The 21,227-nt window shown below is 44.1% G+C and overlaps 1 protein-coding gene across 2 annotated transcripts in view; it reads right to left on the reverse strand.

Moving 5' to 3' along the window:
* Positions 1–3,892: 3,892 nt before the first annotated feature.
* RHEB (Ras homolog, mTORC1 binding) overlaps positions 3,893–21,227 on the reverse strand; it is a 43,537-nt gene continuing 26,202 nt past the window's right edge. The window contains exons 3-8 of one of the 2 annotated variants that reach the window (XM_038559764.1): positions 18,470–18,537; positions 11,794–11,876; positions 11,032–11,088; positions 10,871–10,918; positions 10,039–10,120; positions 3,893–4,411 (exon numbers count right to left, since the gene is read on the reverse strand). In XM_038559764.1, coding sequence (XP_038415692.1) covers positions 4,319–4,411; positions 10,039–10,120; positions 10,871–10,918; positions 11,032–11,088; positions 11,794–11,876; positions 18,470–18,537 — 431 coding nt within the window. In that variant the 3' untranslated portion in view covers positions 3,893–4,318. Of the gene's footprint in view, positions 4,431–10,038; positions 10,121–10,870; positions 10,919–11,031; positions 11,089–11,793; positions 11,877–18,469; positions 18,538–21,227 lie in introns of both variants that reach the window. The other variant, XM_038559765.1, reaches the window with a different exon arrangement.

Genomic DNA, 21,227 nt, shown 5'->3' on the forward strand with positions numbered 1-21,227 from the left:
AAACCCTCAACCTGAAAAGGGCGGAAGGAGAAAGACTCTCCACCTAGAACTCTACACTCAGCAAGGCCTTCCTGGAAAGATGATCCACAGAACCCCCAGAGGATTCATGGCTGGCAGGCCTGCTCACAAGAAACACTGCAGGGAGTCTCAGGCTGGAACAAAGGTCACTGGATAACCACAGAGCATAAGGAAATGTTGCTACACGGGTGAGTACACAAGACAGGACAGATAAATATATTTTTTGGTAGTTTTTTCTATTTTATTATTATCATTTTTTAAGATTTTATTTATTCATGAGAGACACAGAGGGAGGCAGAGACACAGGCAGAGGGAGAAGCAGGCTCTACGCAGGGAGCCCGACGTGGGACTCGATCCCAGGATCCAGGGATCACGCCCTGAGCCGAAGGCAGATGCTCAGCCACTGAGCCAGCCAGGCGCCCCTCTCCTATTTGATTTAAAATATGCCTTCATAAAGGAATAACAAATCCGTTCATTTTATACAACAGAGAGATAGAACGAGCAGGGGAAGGGCAGAGAGAGAAGACGTAGACTCCCCACTAAGCAGGGAGCCCAATGCAGGGCTGGATCCCAGGACTCTGAGATCATGACCTGTGCTGAAGGCAGATGCTTCACTGACTGAGCCACCCAGGAACCCCAGGACCCAAGTTTCTATACACTATGGGAATTGGCATTAATCTAAACTAGATTGTTAGGAATTAAGATGTTAATTCTAATTCCTGAGGCAATCGGTAAGAAAATAATATATATATATATAACAGAAACGACAAAGTTACCTGGTGCCCTGGGAAATCTCTTTCAGCAGGCCCTATGCTTGGGCAGGGCTGGGGCTTCAAGGCGCTGGGACAGATCTAGGGGCAGATCCACCACTGCCTCCGTGCAGGCAGATTTAGTCTGCGAACATGTAGTGTGCACAAAGACCCGCAGTGATGGATCATGACATGTGCTGTACTGTGTGATAAAGACTCACGTGCAGGCCTGGGGGGTGGGAAGTCTGGGGAAGGGCATTCTGGGCCGAGGAAGACAAACACAGAGGTCTTGAGGGAGAATTTTCTGTCCGGGAATCACCAAGGGCAGAGTGACCAGAGCACAGCCTTGTTGAGTTAAGCACCAGCTCGACAGTGCTAGGCTTCAAGTGTTGGAAGTTTGGATTTTGGCACGATTATTAAAGCCCACAGAGGTCAGGGAGGGAGCTGTGAGCTCTGAAGCCTTCAGGAACGTGGTAGTAAAAGCTGTGACTGGAGAAACCAAGGAAGTGGGTGCAGGCAGCATAAGGGCCCACTGAGGTGGGGCAGAGAAGGAAACAGCAAAGGAGATTCATGCCCATGGTGCGCTGGAGAGGACCCAGGAGTTCACGGAAGCAGGGAGAGGGCTTGTGGAGAAGTCGCAATGCTGTGTGCAATGCTGCTGAAAAGTCAATAAAGAAACCAGAAGCACTCACCGGGTGTGGTGACAGGAAGATGATGAATAGTTTGGGCAAGAGCGCTGTGCCGTCAGTGGGAGACATGGGGGTTTAGAGAGGGTAAGTGGCTGGACGATCTACTTTGAGCAAAATTCCTTCACTTTAATTTGAATTTGTAACATCATTTTGTCATTTGTATTTATTGTGAACTGCAGAATACTCTCAAAAAAATTTTATTTAGAGAGAGAGAGCATGTTCAAGAGCAAGTGGACGGGGGCAAAGCTGGAGGGAGAGAATCTCAAGCCAACTCCCTGCTGAGTGTGGATTCCAACTCAGGGCTTGATCTCCTGATCCTGAGATCATGACCTGAGCCAAAACCAAGAGTTGGACACTTAACTCACTGAGCCACCCAAGAGCCCCTACAAAATAGTTTTGAATACGTACCTAGTTTTATATGTGCACGTACTGTACTTCAATGAATCTAAGACCACAGTATGTACCACTAAGAAAAACATCCTTTTACAACATGATGCTTTTTCAGGGATCATTAACACTCACTCTTGATTTCAGAAATGTTAAAACATTAAAAAAAAAAAAGGGCCTTTGGGCGCCTGGGTGGCTCAGCCAGTTGAGGGTCTACCTTCAGCTCAGGTCATGATCCCAGGTTTCTGGGATTGGGCCCATCAGGCTCCCTGCTCAGCGGGGGGTCTGCTTCACCCTCTCTCTCTGCCACTCCCCAACACTTGTGTGTCTCTGTCAAATAAATAAATAAACAAAATCTTTAAAAAAAAAAACGGCCCAGAAGTGAGTGATTGTACATAGTATTAAAGTAACAAAAAATGTAGTCAAATCTAGAAGTTGCCAGAATTTCTTCACAAGCTCAGGTATCACATTAGCAGGGGTGTGGCCACTGATATTAACCAGATGCTAACACCTTTGAGATGGTTTCCTCATCTATAGATAGTACAGCACCTCCTTCACAGGGGATGAGAACCAAACGAGAACATCAACACACAGTAGGTACTACCACCACCTCCTACCCTCACCTCAAGGGAAGGAGCTCCGGATCACTGGTCTCGAGCTGCCATACCACACTGTGAACTCCCAGCATGCCCCGTCCGTCCAGTAAGTCAATCAACTGTCCGTGGACGGGATCAATGTGCTGGGGAGTAGGCCCTGGCCTGGCCCTGCCTCAACTCCAAGGCTCAAGGTTGGACGCAAGCTCTACAAGGGTGCAGATTTCCCTGCTGTGTTCACGACACAGAACAGTCCCACTGTCACTTAAAGAAATACATAAAATCTTTAAAAGGTGGGGGCACCTGGGTGGTTCAGTGGGTTAAGTGTCTGCCTTCAAGCTCAGGTCATGATCTCAGGATCCTGGGATCGTCGGGCTCCCTGCTCTGCTCTGTGCTCTCTTTCTCAAATAAGTAAAATCTTAAAAAAAAAAAACAATCCAGTCTCACTATATGTTAACTGACACTTAAATAAAAACTTGGGGAAAAAAGAAAAACAGGAAACAACTGAGTGCCGAGGTGCACCACGGAAGGGAGCCAGACAGGGCCCAGTCCTCAAAGGCTCGCTTGGTGAGTGCTGAACTCGCTTCCCAAACATGCTGCTCAGAGTTCCCACTTACACAGAAAGTCCTTTTCAGATGACAAAGGCTGACTGGATGAAGTGGATCCAGAGTTAACACAGTCCCGCACACTGAGTGTCCGCATAGAACACAAGGCCTAAGAATAAACCTTGTTAATAAGTAACAATACTGTGTCGCCAAAACACTTTTGAGTACTTGAGAGAATGTATTTGATTAATAAAGTCGATGATAACGTTTGCTTCTCTGTTGGAACTGGCTCTGCATCGTAGCTGGGAGGACACCTTTCAACCTCAAGTGGGGCTTAAGAGAGGACATGGAGGCCACTGTGCAAATAAACCCCCCTTCCTCCTTCTGGCTGGTCCTGGGGGGGCAGGAGGGTGCGGTCAGAGTCTGAGGGAAGATCTTGGAGCCCCCCACCCCCCAGCTTACTGGCAACATTCCTCACCCCCGAAGTGAGTCGGTGTTGTGGGATCTGAATCAGATCCTGTCTGCGGTAGACGTGAAGCGAGACACAGGAGAAAATAGGAAGTGACTCTTAACCTCTCCTTGTCCCCATGTAGCCTATGGGTCAGCAGGAGGGTAAGGCGACAGCTCTGCTCAGTGCCGTCAAGCACGGCACGAAGCCCTCCGCCCAGGGTGGAGGGGAGAACAGTCACCACTGGGACTATAACGCTCCTCCCAGGTCCTCCCAGGCCCCCCAGCTGGGGCCCATCGAGAAGCACCCTGGTCCGGTGTTCTTCCCAACCTTCCACGGCCCTGCCGTCCAGGGGCCCCCCAGGTGCCCGAATCCGCCTCCAGAATGAGCCCTCCCCCAGGCAAAGGGATTCCCTCAGGAGGACAAGGTTCTCTTCTTTGAAAGGCATGCTAAGCACAAGGGGTTAAGGTTTGCAGCTATTTTATTTACAAGTATACATTTAACACAATGAAATAAACACTGATATATCGAAGCCTAGTTAATAGTAGTGTAACAATTATGTATGTATCATTTTGATGATTACATGATTTTAAACAACTACACTGAAAAATTAATGCCGATAAAATTCTTGGTCATAATATTATTAAGAAATACAATATATAAATTGAAAATATGATTGCTTAAAATTTGAAAATGGAAGTGAACTCATTTGGACAGAGTCAGAGTTTAACATAATCTGAAGGGGGGTGGGGCAGGAAAAAGCTCTGACCCAAATGAAATCTTTCAGGTTAACAGAAGGAAAAAGAAGCTGAGTTTATCTTAAAGGATAACGGGCAGTCTGCTTCTTCAGGCTGGACCGACTCCCGTGTCCTCAGGTTCTGCAGGAGGATTACATCACCGAGCAGGAAGACTTTCCTTGTGAAGCGGCCCCATCGATTTTTTCTGCCTCCAAAATTATCCTTCTAAAAACATCAACAGCCGTCTGAAAATCAAAGAGAAAACTAGACACATGGGTTGTACAGCGGAACCCCGGGGGATACTTTTCCTGCTGGCAGGGCTGGGGAAGGCCCGCTGCCCACCGTCCCCCTACAGGTGGAGGTGCAGGGGTGAGGCTCCAGAATGGCAGGAGCCCTGGACTCCCTCCTGGCCCCACCTCACACCCCAACCCGACTCGAGAACTAATAACCTCACATCACACATTTCCGACCTGTTTTCACCACCGGGCACGGTGGCAGCCCAGCGAGTCCTCCCCTGCCCCGCCACGGTGCCCCTGGAGTTTCAGAGCCCAGTCCGAGCACCCCTCACTCCCATGGTGACACAACTTTCCCTGAAGCCCCTTCCCGAGGCGGGGGCTGTGGGGGGCGGTCTGCTTCCCCCCTGCACACCCTGGAACCATGGGATCTGTAGCAGGTCAGGGCTCTTTCTGCTCCTCACTAGCCCCTCCACACCTCTGCCTCCCACTCCCTTAAAACTCTCCTGCAGTCGTGCAATGAGAGAAGCCACCTTTAAGCCACACATGAGGCCCAAGTCGTGTCCCCTCTTCCTCCTGGATCAGTGTCACAGTCTCCAGCATCACACTTAGCCCCGACCTCCTCTTCAATGACCGGTCTTTCTCAACCACAGGCCCTCAGCCTGTGGGCAAGCCCACGAGCCCCTCACGGAGTCAGGTAGTATTTGGGGCAGGGAATCCTCTCTTAGGCTGAACACCCTGATTGAGAGTCAAAAAAATGTCCCTGCTCCCAAAAGCTTTGAGGGGCAGCACCTGGATCTTGTCAGTTCCCACAGCCACTTCTCCATCACCCAATGTCAAGGATCCACCATAATCCATCTTCCTCCTCTCCCTTCTCATTCCCCCCACCCACCACTTTGATACCCCAAACTCCACAATTCTCAGCTCCACAGCGAACAGCTTCCTTGGTCTGAGGACACTTCTCCTCACTGTCCTCCCTGACAGGCCTGACCCCAAGGCCCACGACCGCTGTCACTATACTTTAGCTCCCTTCTCTATTGGCCATCTGCCTGCCTGGCACCTGCAGCCACAGAGCCAGTGTGGCTCAGCTCACTTGACCTCTGAGCCCTTGGCTCCAGAGGGGACCCTCGGCACCACCCACCTGCACTTCCCTGGTCTAGTCACTCCCCAGATGGAGGTTTCATGCCTTGCCTTTCTCCCAGAATTTCTAAAGCCTCTGCCCCATTCTCACATTCAGCTGGTAACTGTTTTCCAGTTCGCTGGGGAAACACACAGCATTCATAAAAGGACTCTACATACACCATCCTCCACGCTAACCCCCTTCAGTCTGGGCTCACTGGCTCTGGCTCCTTCTCTAATGCCATGGACAAGGCACCCCTAATTTAACTACATCCAGCCCCAGGTCCCACCCCTCTTGTCTAATCAAAGCCACTGGCTTCAGCAAGTTTTCCCCCTTTCCCATGATTATACAAGTAAGTTGTTTAGTTCACTGTACAAAAATGCACAGAAAAATGTTTGGAAAAACACATACCAAACTCTTGCCAAGAAAATACAGTGTGCCTGGAATCTGGCTTTCTAGATAAATCTCAGAATTCTCCTTAATTAATCCATGTGATATGACTCTGTCCGAGTATATTCTCTTTCATCACACTGTGAAAATACAGCTGCAGGCCTCCACAAGAAAGAAGCCACCAGAACTGCAAATACATCCCATAGTTCAATAATTGAGTGTAGGATTCTCACGGACTTGATCATTTTTTACTACTGAGCACTCTGTTAACAAAATCCCTTGAACTCTGCTTAGGTAAGTAATACAAATGATAAGTTATACTTGAAAAATCATCAATAAAAATTTGAGTTCACACAGACTGGTGAACACATGACTCAGATCACATGACTACTGGTGTGAGGTGTGTATGTGTGTCTTTACTACAAAAATTCTCTCCCTACTCTACGAACGGTAGCAAGCATTCTGGCACCTCTAAGGTAAGGGATTTGAATTACTTAGTTTCTCCCCTTTGGGTTGGGGGAGACTCACCAGGCTTAGGGTTTCCTGATTCCCTTCAGTACATTCCAAGGCCATGTGGGCAGGAGTAGAAGACATGCGGCAGAGTGAGGACGATCTAGACACACCTCTGAGATAACTGAGCAGGCTGTCAGTGTCCCAAGGACTGCGTGTCGCTGCTCTATTTATCTGATTTGGGTACAAGGATCTTCTCGTTGTAAAGGATTCACTTCCTGTCTAAAGAAGTACCTACTGATCTGAGAGCCAAACAGATGAGTAGATCACCTCATCTATGAGATTCTCTGGCTTGAGATGTGGGAGGTGGCCATACAGGACCCTTGCCTTCTTTGACATGTTTGGCTAATATCAGATCAATATGCTAAATATATCAAAACCAAAAAGAATCACAGTAGCTGGAATCCTTTAACTCTGAGCCCTCAGCATGATTCATGTTTTATTTGGGTTTTCAGAAAAAACCATGCCACCTTCTAGAGGAAGCACCAAGATGAAAGACTAAACCTACCCAGAACCACATCACAAACCAGAAGCTACAGTGGAGTACGGCATAAGCCAGGCAGTGGAGGCCTGTATCTTGAAACGACACGGTAGTGTAATCACACACCTTTGGCAAACCATCATAGGTCGTTGCCAAAAAGATACATTAACCTGAGAAGGTGGCCTTCCTAGGCAATGCCTCCTAATCCCACCGGAGGAGGGCCTACAAGCTGTCAGTGCATTTGGGGCTGCTGACAGGAAGATGCGGAGCTGCCAAACACAGAACAGTGGCGCGCGCTCTGTGCAAGGGTCACACGAACAGTGACACAACTCTGCTGCCGCTGACTATTTAAGGACTGCATCCGATAAAATTACTGCATCAGGACCCCCAGACTTTCACCAGAGAGATAGTGAAGTCAGCAAAATAATCAAGATGGCTGGGGCCATTTAACTATACTCCTCCACCTCGAAAAATATTTTTAGGGATCCCTGGGTGGCTCAGCAGTTTAGAGCCTGCCTTTGGCCCAGGGTGTGATCCTGGAGTCCTGGGATCGAGTCCCACATCAGGCTCCCTGCACGGAGCCTGCTTCTCCCTCTGCCTGTAAAGACAGCCTCTCTTTCTCTGTTTCTCTCATGAATAAATAAATAAAATCTTAAAAAAAAAAAAGAAAAAAAAAAGGAAGAAAAATATTTTTAAAAATGAAGTGTAACTGCCATGTAACATTGTATTAGCTTCAGTGTACAATGTAACGATTGGTATTTGTGTATACTGAGAAATGAGCACCAAGGTAAGTCCAGTTCATATCCACTGCCACAAGGTTACAATTCTTTTTTTCTCCTGGTGAGAACTTCCATGATCTACTCTCTCAACAACTTTCAAATACAAACAAAACCTACACGGTATTGTGTATTACATCCCAGGACTTGCTGATCTTCTAAATGGAAGTTGTATCTTCTGACCACCTTCAGATCTTTATTATGCAAAATTCCAAGCACATACAAAAATGGAAGGAACTGTACAATAATCATGTAGTGCCACTATCTACAGTCAACAAATGTGAACCTCTCTGCTGTATCTGCTTGCCTTCTCCCGGTCCATTCACCCATCTACCCCCATTTGAAAGTAAGTCACAGATATTATGAAACTTGACCCCTAAATACTTTGGTCTGCATTTCCTAAGAATACAGATATTTTCCTCATGATTCCAATATTATCACTTCCTCAAAGGAAATTAACATTTTACTAATATATGCAGAACATAATAAAATCTCTCCAATAGACCAAAAATGTCTTTTATACTAGGGTTTTCAGAACCAGATTCCAATCAAAGTTAACACACAGACTGTAATCCAGTCTGTACCCTTCCCCAGAATGCTTTATTATGCTTCAGTCATGCACGAGGCCTTCCCTTCCCACCCACTGGAAAACATGGTGTAGAGAACAGCGCACCAAATAGAGGTTAGATATAAACTTCAGTCCTAGTTCTTATGCCACATAAACCGAGTGATCTTATATAAAACTCCTTTACTTCTCTCTTTGGATCTCAAACGCACTTTCAAAATGAGACAGTGCAACTGAATGATCTTAAGGACAGATTAGACACCCAATAAATGTTTGATTTAATTCCATTAGGAAATGAAGATATTTCTTACTCTCTCAACTCTTGGTATCTGAATTCTTACTACCTGAACTCAGAAGCTGAGCAGAGTCACACGAATCTCTTGTGACCTGGCACACGGGAACCAATCACACAGATTTAATATTCCTCATTATTATTATTATGTTTAAAAGATTTTATTTTATTTTATTTACTCATGAGAGATACAGAGTGAGAGAGAGAGAGAGAGGCAGAGGGAGAAGCAGGCTCCATGCAGGGAGCCCAAAGTGGGACTCAATCCCGGGTCTCCAGGATCAGGCCCTGGGCTGTAGGTGGTGCTAAACCGCTGTGCCACCAGGGCTGCCCAATATTCCTCATTATTATCTGAACCCAGGGACAAAGGGATGTGACTGCCAAGGGGTACCTGGGTTGACTGAGAACCTGGCAGACAGGCATGCCCATAGCATCTGCCATGCAGGACATTATGGAGAACAGAGGTAAATGACATATCTTGGATTTTGGGATGAATTGAGGGGGATGAGAGGATGAGAGAAAAGGACCTTGAGAGCCAGGGGAAAAGTGGCTGAGGTGGGGAGAGTGGGCCTCAATCCTTACCCAGAAGGTACCAGTCACCCTGACTGAACAGTTTCCTCACACACTTGAATACCAGCTACTCTGATTTGAGGATCAAACAAGAGAATATGTGGAAAATACTTTAAAGACTGTAAAGCACTACACGGATATAAGTGGTGAGTCAGAGAGAGGATAGCTGAGGCTGGAGGTGGCCTGAGGGGAGGGCACACTCGGCCAGTGCCCCCAGTGGGGAAGGCGGCGGGATGAGCACCAGTGTCGCCCGACCTCCATGTTGCTAAGGGCTTTGAGCCTGTTCTCTAGACAACAGGCAACCCACCGACAGTCCTAGCAGAGGGTAATGCCATCTGATGCGCAGCTTTAACGAGTTTAGTGGCAGTGCAGAAACAGGAGAGAGAAGACAGAGGCAGGAGGGGAGGCTGGCCATGTGAGGCCTCCACAGATAAAGCCAACAGCCTTCCCGGGCGGTGCTCTTGCAGGAACATCTGCAGGGCTGACGTGGGCACAGATGCCTGCAACATGGTTCTTAATAGTTTCAATGGTACAAACAATATATATATGGCATCCGTTTCATCCTACAGAGAAAAGGGGCTTTGGTGCCGGCACAGAACTATTGCCAAAGTGATGGAAGATCATTCTCCTTTCTTTTCTATGCCTGGACTTATTTCTGTGCCAGCCTTTAATACAAACAAAAATAATAATATACGTTCACAAAGCAGCATTTCCTTTACTCCCAACTTCTGTTTATCCTACAAATATTCCAGATCCCATTGTAAGCAGGATCTTGATGGCAACTCAAAGGCCAACTCTGAGATGGTGGAAGGAAGGACATAGGTGAGGTGGGACAGAAGGACACAGATGAGGTGGAGCAGGTGGGGCACGGCTGCCTAAGGGTACACAGGCCCAGAGCTGACGGAGGCAGCACAAGAGGAGTTCTACACAATACGTACCTGATTTTCTTTAGCAGAAGATTCCAAAAAAGCGGCGTTCCAAGACTCTGCTAACGCTTTCCCTTCTTCATAACTGATCACCCTAGAGGAAAAAGAAAATTCTAATTAAAGGACTGTACTCTCTTTTTAGGAAAACATCTGTAAATATTAGTGAACCAGGCTCCACTTTTATCATTTTTTTTCCTTGCAAAGCAGAGAAATGCTCTCTGCTCAATATTATCATCCAGCGTGGACCACAGAGGGGCACTTTAACAAGGGCTGGGTTGGGGAACGGGACAGATGTGTCCTTATGGCGTTACCCATGCTGCGGCAGGCCCTCAGCTCGGAGAACACAACTGTGCTTCCAGCACACTGTGACACAGACTGTTTCATAGTGTGGGGTGGGGGTTGTCAGCACCTGAGGACCAGACAGTTGTGAAGGGGCCCTCGGCCCAATGTTGCTGTGCATCCTCCTCTCCAGCCAGGACTCCACAGCAGCAAGGGCTTTGCTCCCGCTCAAGTATCTAATCCTCACCACGGGACTCAGAAACTGTTTGTTGAATATATGAGTGCCTCTGTGATCTCTTTAGGCCACTTTACACAAAATGTCAGAAGATAATTTCCTACCACATTTGCTCCCTCTTTTCTAGAGGAAACACTTGTCAGGGTGGGTGAGGTTTTATATTGCAGTTTTGCTTCTGCTTGGGTACAACAATCACCACCACATTTCTGAACATAGACATGTTACATCTAAGAATAGTCTCACCATGAGAATAATTACAAAAGATACTGCAGTGCCTAGACCATTTCAGACTTGATTTTATAAATCAGTAATTATTCAGAAGTTACATACCTTTCCATATGTAGGTCTTTCTTATTCCCAACCAACATAATAGGTATTCTAGTAATGTAAGACAAAAAAGCCAAAGGTAACTAGTCAGTGCCAGATCTCATTGTTCAGAAGACACAAGTATAATGAGCATATCTAACAAAAGAGAAACTATTACTACTTACTGCACTTTCCCCACCATGTCCAACAATTTGCCATGAATAACTTTAATCACTTCAAAACTGTAAAAGAGAAGCATGAAATCAGACATCCATCTTAGTGTTGGTGTTTTTAAATGTTTGTTACATAATGTTTCTCGTGGGAAAACTACATAATGTCACTGGCTTACCATTTTAATATAAAATAAACTGAAAAAAAAAAAAACTGAACACAAAGAATTCCTTAATTTTTTCCTACAAATCATTTTTCACATGTGTATGTATCTGACACTGAGTAAACCTTACCAAGACTATTCAAAATGAAATAGGTGCAATATTAAATGGGAAAGTCTAACACTTGGCTGACAAACCATATAAACACAAATTTTAATCTCTGAATAGACATTTGTAGAATGTTCTTTACCTAGAGGGCCCTAGCAGTCAGCCCGTGTTCCATATTAATATGATGAAAAACACACAAAAAGCAAATCAATTTATATAATTCCCATTTCCATTAGCAGAAAAGCTCAGATCATGTCAAATCACTATTTATCTAGGCAGTTGGAGGTAAGAAATAGAGTTTTTACTCAATCAGTGTAAGAGAGCATCTACTGGGATATCTTTTTTCCCTTAACAACCTGTTTGCTCCATAAGACAACATAATGAAAAACATTTAGCTTGGTAAGTCAGATTGTTACTATAACCAATTCCATCACGGTCCTTTAAAAAGAATGAGTGTCTTTCATGCGGAGCAAATAAACTCAAGCAAGCAGGAGGAGGGAGTCCTACCTTTTGATTGATGTAACAGAATACACAAGAATATAACCATTAATATCTATGGAGTATGTCTGAGGAAAGATGGAGTATTCATCCTGTGGGAGAAAAAATAATTCTATGTGAGTAAAATTCTTCATGTAGCGTAACAAGCAATCTGTACCCCAAAGTTCTTCACACATGACCTGGTCAAAGAGATCAAAGTAAACAAAAAGTGGATTACATTTTCTTCCAGAAACACAGCCTATACACTTAAGACTTAAGTGTATAGGCTGGTTTGGAGCTGATAATTGTTTTCAGCCAACATGTGAAAATGACTGGCTATTCTAAGACCTTTGGGGAGAAGGCTGATAATTTCTGCAATTCCTGGTGAAAGAGGATGGAAGGAATGACAAGACAACAGGTCCTGTGATCTTATAGGAGGAGAAGAGCTATAGCAGTTCTTTTAAGGTTCTAAGTCTAGAACCTTAGATCTCATGGAAAATTCACCAGTGCTTCTGTTTTTTTCCATAAATCTGTATTCTCCTATCTGAAATTGTTATATCCTTACCAAACCCATTCTCTGCAAGTGAGTCACAATGGCCCAAGGGCCAGTCTATTGGTCACTAGTGGGTTACCCCCAGCACTTGAGAGCGCAAGAAGAGAGGACAGAATCAAAAAGGTAAAGTCAGTGTACCCAGACTTCTGGGGATCAAATCAGTTATTTATTGAGCAACGTTAGGTATTAAAAACAAAGGTACACATTACATAACACATCAGTACCCAGTTTCATAAAGCAGCTTTAGGAAACTCAAAACTCGGCTTCAGATACAGAATTATTGAAGTATACAAAAGGAATACTATCAGTGCGGTTCCTTATAACATGCCACAGCCTGGTATGAAACATTTTATTCTCCCTTGAAATATAATTGTTGGACTCCTGGGTGGCTCAGTGGTTTAGGGTCTGCCTTCGGCTCAGGGCGTGATCCTGGGGGCGAGGGGGGGATCTCCTTGGGGAGCTTGTTTCTCCCTCTGCCTATGTCTCTGCTTCTCTCTGTGTCTCATAAATAAATAAAATCTTAAAAAAATAAAAATAAAAAAGAAATATAATTGTCAACATACCATGTAGCCCAAGCACTATTCTAAACAATCAGGTCACATCATCATTATATTAAGTAACTGTCTCTATTAACTTTGCAATTCCACAGTATGGTTACAACTAATGCTTATGAGTGCCCTGAATTACTGCCCCAAATTATTACTATCTACCATAGCAAAGTGTCTTTAAAAAATAAAAATCAAAGAGAAATTAAGTATTACTATCAGCTCTTTGATATCAATAATAATCATTCATCAGAAGGTAGCATTTCTACATCTTAGAGCTCACTACTACACATGCAAAATAAAACCTTTGTTTTCATTATCAGTTTCCTTATTAGTTTCATTAAGTTGAGTTCTTTTGAGAACACATTTTTGTTAATGGAATGAGAGGTCTTTCTACCCAGATTAAGAACAAAATTCCAAATGATTTTAGTCACACCAGCTGAGCTACAGTAGATCTCGAGTTCAAATCACCTTTTCCATGAAGAGAAAACATGGAAGTAAAGAAATGAGTCATCATATTTCAGAGGCATGATGCAAACCACTGCTAGTTAGAAAGTATCATGCGGGGAAAGCTTCCCCAGCTCTAAGAGCAACCAAAAAGGAAAAAATTCCTAGGAATAAACTCAAGAAAAGTGTACGATCCATCTGAGGAAAATCTTAAAATACTCCCAAGAGATCAAATGGAGTGAATAGAACAGTGAGTCATGGTCCTCAGCAAGACCGTGCAGCTTATCAAAGTCTCCCCTGATCCATCCTAAATTAACATATAAATGTAAAGAATCCTGATAAAAAGTATATTTTCTGAGAAAGAGCAATTGTAGACGCAGCTGGGTGAAACCATAAAGCTACTTATTTAAATTAAAAGAAGTATCTACTAGTTCATGAGTGAAGTGGACTGAAAAACCTACCAAGACCCACAGAGCCGGGAATTAGGTAAATGCTAGTATTGGCGTTTCAGCTCAGTAAGGGTAAAAGTAACCCTCCAACAAAGCTGGCCAGGGAGCAAAAGCAGAAGCATATAGGGGGTGAATGAATGGCTAAGCTGGATCTCTAGTTCCCACTTGAGCAAAAATGTATTCCAGAAGAATTAAAAATTTAAAGATTAAAAACGGAAACCATATGCAGAGCAGATGGGAGTATTTTTTAAGAATAGTATCAGGTGAAAAGAGATTAATCAATTCAATGATGTGAAAATGAGAATGTTCTTCATGCTAAAAACCTTTCAAACAAAACCACAGACTGAATACAAACCCAAACCTTGCAGCTCACATCACATAAAATGCAGATTTTCTTCACATCAATAAGGGGGTTTCTCAAACCAAGAAGCTAAGACCATCCATCCGAGAAAGAAAGGGCAAAGCACATAGACAGGATAATTCTCAGGAAAGGAAATACAAATGTCCTCCAACAGGAAAATACACTCAAACTCCTTCATGCGGAGAAAAATACTTATCACAATTCTTCCGGGATACTCTTTTCACCTAGTAGATTGGCAAGTAAGAAGAGATTTAATAAAATGTGATGCTGATGAGCTTGCAGAGCATCAGGCACTTGCTCCCTCCCAATGAGAATGTAAACCATGGGCCTAAGATGCAGCAATCCTGCCACCAGAATGTGTTCTTGCGCACGCGCACACTCACGGTCTATATTGACACGAGACCCTGGTCACAATGCTGCTGGCAGCAGCAAGACTGCAAACCACCTGCATGCTATATCCCAACAACAATATATTATGCAGCCGTGGGGAGGAGACAGCAGCCATATGCATGGCTATGGAATCACCTCCAAGATGGAGATCTGGAGATAGGTTTCTTCTTGTTGTAAAAAAGAAAAAAAAAAAAAAAAAACACCCTACACCTATATGTTCATGTTGAGAACATCTGGGAAGCACATGCTAGAAACCAGTGATGGGGCTGCTCTCAGAGGGGTGAAGTAATGCAGCCAGAGTGGCATAGACCAAAGTTTTTATCTTTTTGTGCTGTTTTATGTCTGTCCCATGTACATATATTACTGTTTTGAAACAACAGAACTTGAGTAATACTTTTTTTTTTTTAAGGATTTGACGTTATAAAGATGACTGCCACTGAATCACCTTGTCACTGAGTCCACTTAAATTACGCCCAAACAAAATCTCCCATGCAAACTAAAAATCATCAATTTGTATTTCACCATGTTCATCATCATCCCTTGATGGGCAATGAAACCAACTATGATATAAACTATAAGTAAATAGTACCTGCCATTACACTGTTGCTAGTTTTACTCCTAAAATGTGGACACCAGTGAACAAATGTGCTCCGGATGGCAGTGCCAAATCTGTCCTTCCTTCATCATCTCCCCCTACTGCTGATGGGACCCAGCCCACTGGGTCTTTCTTTCTTCCTTTTATTTTTTTTTTAAAGACTTTATTTATTTATTCATGAAAGACACACAGAGAGAGGCAGAGACACAGGCAGAGGGAGAAGCAGACTCCATGCAGGGAGCCCGACATGGGACTCGATCCCGGGTCTCCAGGATCATGCCCTGGGCCGAAGACGGTGCTAAACCACTGAGCCACCAGGGCTGCCCGGAACCCAATTTTCAAAACAGCTCTTGGAGCAGCTGTAAATGTGCCATCTCACCCAGGTGCTACCAAGCGAGGTGTATGTGAGACTACAGAACCACGGCAAAAGGAAATGTGCATGTCCTCAAATCACGAATATGAACATAACCATGGTTTCCCAACTGAATGCAGCCTCAAAAAACTACTAGCTGCAATGGGAACAAATTATTCAAGGGAGCTGAATTCAGATATATTCTGTGCAAAAAAAATCTCTAAATATTCTTTTTTTTTTTTTTTAAAGATTTTATTTATTTATTCATGATAGTCACAGAGAGAGAGAGGCAGAGACACAGGCAGAGGGAGAAGCGGGCTCCATGCAGGGAGCCCGATGTGGGATTTGATCCCAGGTCTCCAGGATCGCGCCCTGGGCCAAAGGCAGGCGCCAAACCGCTGCGCCACCCAGGGATCCCTCTAAATATTCTTATTTGGCAGTAACAGAATCCAAAGGAGCAAGATGAGCAGAGCTAGTGATGGACCTTGCTCTTGCCTGCCCTCACATCATACACTCACTCCTCAAGTTCTCTGATCTTTCTGGAGTCATTCTTTGTACATTTGGGCTTTGGAGCAAAACAGAACCCTAAAGCAATGTATCTTCTATTTTTTTTTAAGACTTTATTTATTTATTCATGACAGACAGAGAGAGAGGCAGAGACATAGGCAGAGGGAGAAGCAGACTCCCCTCCCCATCCAGCCTAATGTGGACCTCAATCCCAGGACCCTGTGATCATGCCCTGGGCCAAAGGCAGACGCTCAACCACTGAACCATCCAGGTGCCCCTGTATCTTCTATTTTGATAAGGAGTACACATAAAGAAATTTCCTCTCAGACAAATGTTTCAAGAACAGTTCTACTCCAAGTATAAGAGACACTGGCACTACTCTCATTCAGGGTCTTGTCAAAAGCAACTGAGCCGCCATGCTAGGCACTGCTCTGGTCTTAGGAGTATTAAAGATCTGCAAATAAGGACCAAATCTTTTTTTTTCAAATCCTCTTGAAGCTCACACATCTCCTCAAAATCATGGAATAACCCTGTGAAGGCAGGCACTACTTCACCACCAATTCACAGATGAAGAATCTGAGGCACAGAAAGGTTCAGAACTTTCTCAAGGTCACCAGGTTTAAAACAACAACAACAAAAAAACCCCACACCAGGATTCAAGCCCTGGCAGCTTGACTGCAGAGCCCACGTTCCAAATGACTATGAAATACTGGTTCTCCTTCTGGCCTACTACAAAATGTATTTCTACAGTCATATTATATGAAAGTGGTTTGCCAGTTTATATCCTCATCCCCACTTTTCAGAAGCTTAATGAAAATTCAAAAGGAAGATATAAAAAGCAAACCAAAATCTTGGTAATGTCAGAGACCCACTATGGACCATGTGGCCATATTTCTTCACCCAGGACATTATCACTTAACACCTTCTGTCCCAGCGTAATTATTACTAGAGCTCCCTTCACTCTTAAAAGTATCTTATTTTAGGCAATAAATTACAGTCACCTTAACCAAAAAAGATACAAACTCTGAGAATCCAATACAGTGTCTTACCCCAGACACTCTTCTATAGTAACTTCTAAGCTGTGTTCTCTACATCCTTACTCCCCTATGGAGACTTCTATTGCTCCCCTTGTTCCTTTAAGCTCCAAAAGGAACAGCTCCTTCTGTCACCAGATGACAGGCATCCTGCAGAGTAAAAGCCTAGGATGGCTCTACTCTAAGACAGCCACCATGAGGTCTGATGATGAAAGCCTATTATACCCACCACCAGGGGGGCATGTGTAGGGTGAATGAGGGAGTTATGTGGTGTATCTGTGATATACACATCTTTTTTTTTCTTTGAAGCTTCCAGAATTAAAACTCCAAGGTTTCTTCAGTGTTCAGATCACTCAATACAGCTATTTTCTTGCTTCACTAAGGGGCTACACTTTGCTTCTACATTCACTTCAAGACATAAAGCAGAGGGAGGGGCAGCCCGGGTGGCTCAGCAGTTTAGTGCCGCCTTCAGCCCAGGGCGTGATCCTGGGAACCTGGGATGGAGTCCCACGTCAGGCTCCCTGCATGGAGCCTGCTTCTCCCTCTGCCTATCTCTCTTTCTCTCTCTGTGTCTCTCATGAATAGATAAACACAATCTTAAAAACAAAAAAAACAAAAAAAAACAGAGGGAGTTCATCCCAAACCCATAAGACGGGCCACACTATTCTAGTTCTATTTCAATCCCCTTAGGTTCCAGAAGAAAAGCCTCCATTTTACATGGCAGACCAGATTACACTATACTCACCCTCCTGCTAGCCTGATCCTTTGTCAATTGTAAGATTCAAGGCAGGACTTCCCAGCCTCTTTACACTCCCCACATTCCAGCAACTGTTTAACAGATTCAGCCCAACAGGATGGTTCTTAGTAAAAGCTGGACTGGGTGCCATGGGAATGGGGAAGTTCAGCCATCAGGGTTAAGGTGTTTCTTTGTACTCAAGTTTTCTGAAAGACCACTGCTTCCAGTCAATTCCCCTGGTCACCCATTCCTCAAATACCCACTACACTAACACTAACCTGTGTGTGTGTGTGTGTTATTTAATCTTTGGCAATTACCTACTGTCTATAAATCAAATCAACACTCCTTAATCTAGTAATCAAGTGGCCCATCTGTAAACCAGCTCATTTCTTTCCTATACCTTTGTCATGCCTTTCCCCTGGAAAAGACTTTCTTTTGTCTTGATGTAGAATAGATATTAGAAAGGGAGAAATAGCACTAATATAATTCTGATGTAGAATACAAGTTTAGAAAACAGAAGGATGCTATCCTACGATAAATATGAGTATATTTCACACAATTCTAAAGTAGAAGAAGTTAATGATTTGGCAAAATCGCCATAAATGTCTTAGTAGACAGCCTGTTACTATACAGTCACACAAAAACCACGAGGGTTTTCCTTGGCATGGCTGTTGTGCTGGAGTATTGATGGCAGAGCCAGGCCTGCCAGGAGATTGCGAGACATGACAGAGACTTACTTGCCCAGCTGTGTCGACAAGTTGAAGATGATATTCTTGTCCATTGACTGTGATCAATTTTGTGAAAGCTACAGGGAAAAAGGGAATTAAATATTAGTTTAAAAAGTGGACTTTAGATCATTTAAAGCTTGAAGACTGAAGACCACTTAGCATAGTTCCTAATAATTTCATACAACGATCCCATTAAACAAAATGGAACAGATCACCCTGAGTTTACAGATTCTTCCTCACTTCCATTATTTAACTAAGAAATATTGGCTGACTGATAAAAATCAAGGTTCAGTACGCCTTGACCCTTTTTCAAAGGAACTGAAATTAGGCAAAAACTCATCTCCTATAAAAGTCATTGGAGTGTTGTATCTGTGGTGACGCCTTCCTCTAAATATATGACATCAAGTTTCAACTCTAGAATGAACCCAAAGCACAAGCCTTCTCATTAATTTATAGGAAATCTGGTGTCAAGAGCACAAAGAGCTAATATTAACTAAAAAGTGTTAAGAACTTTCAGTACATAAAAAAATTTAACAATTTTATTGATGGATAAAACAGCAACGGAACAGGTGTTCTGTGTGAAACCATCATTCCCACTTAGCTTAAAGATCCAAGCAATTATGTGACAATTTCTTTTCCCTACTTGGGCGGGGGGAGGGAACCAGACTCAAATAACTTCCGGAAAAGTCAATTCAGAATTCTAAGGAGACAGACTTCAAACAAATGTACACAAAAAGAGGAAAGAACTATTAATAGTAACAGAATATTAAAGTGTAACCATCTGGAACCCTGACAGCAAAACGGAACCGATGTCTTTTGCATTTCTTGTCCCAGCCGCTTGTCTCAGACATGTGAGTCCTCCAATATCCTGGCTGGCCACTTGATTGGTCTAAAACAAAGAGAGGGAGAATCTCTCTCTCACACGTTTGGCAGAGGACCTACTGGTGCCCACGGTCTCCCATGGCCAGAAGGAAAAGCAGAAACAGATACAGGAATATTATGAGAGAAAACTTCAAGTGACGAGGGGGATGGAGAGGAGATCTTAATCTGAGTGCTGAGTTCCATTGGGAGAGCAAGAGAAGCTCGTGCTAGCATGTACCCTCCTACTGCAAGCAGGGGTGAGGAAGGGTGGGCACAACTACAGACCAGACCACCGAAGGGCTGCCACACTTTTTCTCATTCTTGTGCCCTTGACGGTGACAACCACTTTAAAGGATAATTAAATCAGATGAAAATTGAATCCAAGTATTTCAAGATAGTGGGTAACCAATGTAATCTGTTTGAATTCTAAGAAAAAGTTCTATTGTATTTTTTTTACACACTGCAACCTCTCTCAACTTGGGATGCACCTAGCATTGATTGTGCTTTTGATCACTGTCAGCCAGGGGGCAGTCATGGTATTCCTGTGTGAAATCCTGACACTGACACCTTCTCAGGTAAGATCAAAATGTGCCTTTTAGACTTCGTGAGAATTATGTAAGAAACAGGTAACCTTCAATTAGAACGAAGTAATTGTGGTTATGAAATATAAAGAAATACTATGAAAACATCACTGAAAGACAACATCATTCATTCATGCAAGAGCTACTTCTTAAGTACCTATCATCACCAGGAGCACTGTTCTGGGTGCTCTTCAAACACTGCAGCTGACCTCAGTAAGCTTGCAGCCCCGGGGAAGGAAGGCAGATACAGACACCATCAGGCATCTTTTCTGGGAGAAGAGCATCCAGGTGGAGGTCAAACAGTGAGTGGCAAATCCCAGGGCAGAAAAGCAAGGCAGTTAGTGCAGCAGAGGCTGAGAGAGTGGTGGGAAGTAATCAGGTTGGAGAGGAGGCAGACCTTGTAGGAGATAGTAAGGACTTCAGACTTTTATTCTAAATGTGATGGGTTTTGAGTAGGGGAAAAAACCTGATCTGATTTATATTTGAAAGAGATCTCTGTGGCTATGCTGTGAATAATAGAAATGGACAAGAGCGGACAAAGACACTGGTGGGAGCCCATAATGTACTGCCTATATAGGCTCGGGATCTGAACAAGACCTTAGAGGTCTGCATCAGCGGGGCAGAGAGGAGGGGGGAGCCACAGTGGAATTCTGGGTGTAGTTCAGAGGTAGAGCCAAGATGATCTCTGACTGGACCAACTGGAAGCAGGGTGTGAGAAAATGGAGAGGCAGGATGACTCCAAGGTCTTTGGCCTGAGCAAGGAAGGAGATGCATGAATTGCCATTTACCAATTCAGGAAAGTCTGGAGGAGGAGCACTGGGGATGGGGGAAGATGGGAATGAAGAAGACCACACCCAAGAGGACAAGCAAGGGCAACTAAATAAAACAGCCCAGAGCCTGGGTGGAGGGTGGTGCAGCGGGTGTGTGCTTGCGTGCGTGTGTGTACTGTGATACCAGCAGGTTCCTGGAGAGAGGGGGAAGATCACTGGTAAGCAAGCACGGGGAAAGCCTAAACCTGACTTTGGAGCCCAGGGGCACCCTACATTGCCAGGTCCAGAAGATGAAGGTTCAGCCAAGGAGACCGGAGAAATACTGGCCATGAGCTCAGAGTAAAAAGGGAGGATGTGTAATTGTACATAAGATAGAAGAAAGAGAAAATCATTAATCAATGTTTTAGTATATTCTTGCACATAAAAAGGATGTAAATCCTCCTACGCACAGCATAAAATGAAATCGAGGCCCTTCCATCTGTCACAGAAAACTGCCTCCTCTTGTTATTACTATAGAAAAAAAGTGTAATAAGAGATCTGTCAGTTCTATAAACT

Source organism: Canis lupus, chromosome 16, assembly GCF_011100685.1.
Source record: "Canis lupus familiaris isolate Mischka breed German Shepherd chromosome 16, alternate assembly UU_Cfam_GSD_1.0, whole genome shotgun sequence".
Classification (NCBI taxonomy): domain Eukaryota; kingdom Metazoa; phylum Chordata; class Mammalia; order Carnivora; family Canidae; genus Canis; species Canis lupus.